The sequence below is a fragment of the Electrophorus electricus genome, chromosome 8, assembly GCF_041902795.1.
Source record: "Electrophorus electricus isolate QZ-2024a chromosome 8, ASM4190279v1, whole genome shotgun sequence".
NCBI classification, from domain to species: domain Eukaryota; kingdom Metazoa; phylum Chordata; class Actinopteri; order Gymnotiformes; family Gymnotidae; genus Electrophorus; species Electrophorus electricus.
This window is the reverse complement of record NC_137504.1, coordinates 34092501-34095000: the sequence shown is the minus strand read 5'-3', so window position 1 is coordinate 34095000 and position 2500 is coordinate 34092501. Positions and strand designations below refer to the sequence as shown.

Genomic DNA, 2500 nt, shown 5'->3' with positions numbered 1-2500 from the left:
TGACCAGAACAATTCCTAGTTACAGGATCAATTATGGGATCAATTACGGAATCAGCTACATAATCAGAGCAGAATGTTCTGGAGTGGCCTTCTCAGAACGTCCACAGAATCCCACAGAGCTTTGCTCCCACAGAAGCCACCAGACCTTTTCCAGTTTTGAAGTTTGTTCAGTTGTTGGAAACTTGTTCAGTTTTCAGTACCTTTTTAAAGTGAAGAGGGTTGAATATTTCTGATTGCAGCTGTGTGTGTGTGTGTGTGTTGTAGGTTAAAGAGGGGATTCTTAATGATGATATCTACTGCCCCCCTGAGACAGCTGTGTTACTGGCCTCGTACGCAGTGCAGGCCAAATACGCGGACTACAACAAAGATGTCCACACACCTGGATACCTGTCCAATGACAAACTCCTCCCTCAGAGGTTTGTGTGTGTGTTTGTGTGTAAGCAATATGTGCGCACCTGAGTGTGTAAATCATATATATGTGTGTGTCTGTGTGTGTGTGTTTGTAGGGTTCTGGAACAGCATAAACTGAATAAAGAGCAGTGGGAAGAAAGAATTCAGGTTTGGCATGAAGAACACAAGGGCATGCTCAGGTACATACATACACACACACACACACACACACACACACACACACACACACACACACACACACACACAGGTTATACACACACACACACACGGGTTATACTCACAGACACACACATAGGTTATACACACACACACACACACGGGTTATACACACACACACACTCATGGGTTATACACACACATACACACACACACACTGGTTATACACCACACACACACAAACACACGCACGCACACAAACACACACACACACACACGGGTTATACACACTCACAGACACACACTCACACACACACACACGGGTTATACACACTCACAGACACACACTCACACACACACACACGGGTTATACACACTCACAGACACACACTCACACACACACACACAGGTTATACACACTCACAGACACACACTCACACACACACACACGGGTTATACTCACAGACACACACTCACACACACACACACGGGTTATACTCACAGACACACACTCACACACACACACGGGTTATACACACTCACAGACACACACTCACACACACACACACACGGGTTATACACACTCACAGACACACACTCACACACACACACACGGGTTATACACACTCACAGACACACACTCACACACACACACACAGGTTATACACACTCACAGACACACACTCACACACACACACACGGGTTATACTCACAGACACACTCACAGAAAGAATTCAGGTTTGGCATGAAGAACACAAGGGCATGCTCAGGTACACACACACACACACACACACACACACACACACACACACTCACATAGGTTATACACACACACACACACTCACACAGGTTATACACACACACACATAGGTTATACTCACAGACACACATACACACACACACACACACACGGGTTATACACCACACAAACGCACGCACACACAGGTTATAGACACTCACACACACACATACACATGGGTTATACACACACACAGACACACACACACACACACACACGGGTTATACACCACGCACACACACACACACAGACACACTCACATACACACACACAGGTTATACACACAGACAAACTCACACGCACACGCGCACACACACCCACACACACACAGGTTATACACACACACACGGGTTATACTCACAGACAGACACACACATAGGTTATACACAGACACACACACACACACACACACACACACACACAGGTTATACACCACACACACGCACACACACGCACACACCCTGCATGATGTCTCTACATGAAGCCTACAGTCCCTACACAAACCGATTGGTCTTCCGCCTCCAGTCAAGGTTTAAGGAGGAGGTGATTACACATGTCCCATGCGTCACTGTGTGTGTGTGTGTGTGTCAGGGAGGATTCCATGATGGAGTACCTGAAGATAGCCCAGGACCTGGAGATGTATGGCGTCAACTACTTCAGCATCAAAAACAAGAAGGGCACAGAGTTGTGGCTCGGGGTGGACGCACTGGGCCTCAACATCTACGAGCAGAACGACAAGTACACGGCACCTTCCTCACCCTCACCTTCCTCACCCTCACCTTCCTCACCCTCACCTCCTCACCCTCACCTTCCTCACCCTCACCATCCTCACCCTCACCATCCTCACCCTCACCTTCCTCACCCTCACCATCCTCACCTCACCTTCCTCACCCTCACCACCCTCACCTTCCTCACCCTCACCATCCTCACCCTCACCTCCCTCACCCTCACCATCCTCACCCTCACCATCCTCACCCTCACCTTCCTCACCCTCACCTTCCTCACCCTCACCACCCGCACCTTCCTCACCCTCACCATCCTCACCCTCACCTTCCTCACCCTCACCATCCTCACCCTCACCTTCCTCACCCTCACCACCCTCACCTTCCTCACCCTCACCATCCTCACCCTCAC

At 49.2% G+C, this 2500-nt stretch overlaps 1 protein-coding gene across 2 annotated transcripts in view; it reads left to right on the top strand.

Annotated features, from left to right (window-relative positions):
* msna (moesin a) overlaps window positions 1-2500 on the top strand; it is a 26759-nt gene that overhangs the window by 15207 nt on the left and 9052 nt on the right. Inside the window, exons 5-7 of one of the 2 annotated variants that reach the window (XM_035527481.2) lie at window positions 265-416; window positions 507-590; window positions 1958-2104. In XM_035527481.2, the coding sequence (XP_035383374.1) occupies window positions 265-416; window positions 507-590; window positions 1958-2104 (383 nt within the window). Of the gene's footprint in view, window positions 1-264; window positions 417-506; window positions 591-1273; window positions 1338-1957; window positions 2105-2500 lie in introns of those variants that run through there. The other variant, XM_035527482.2, reaches the window with a different exon arrangement.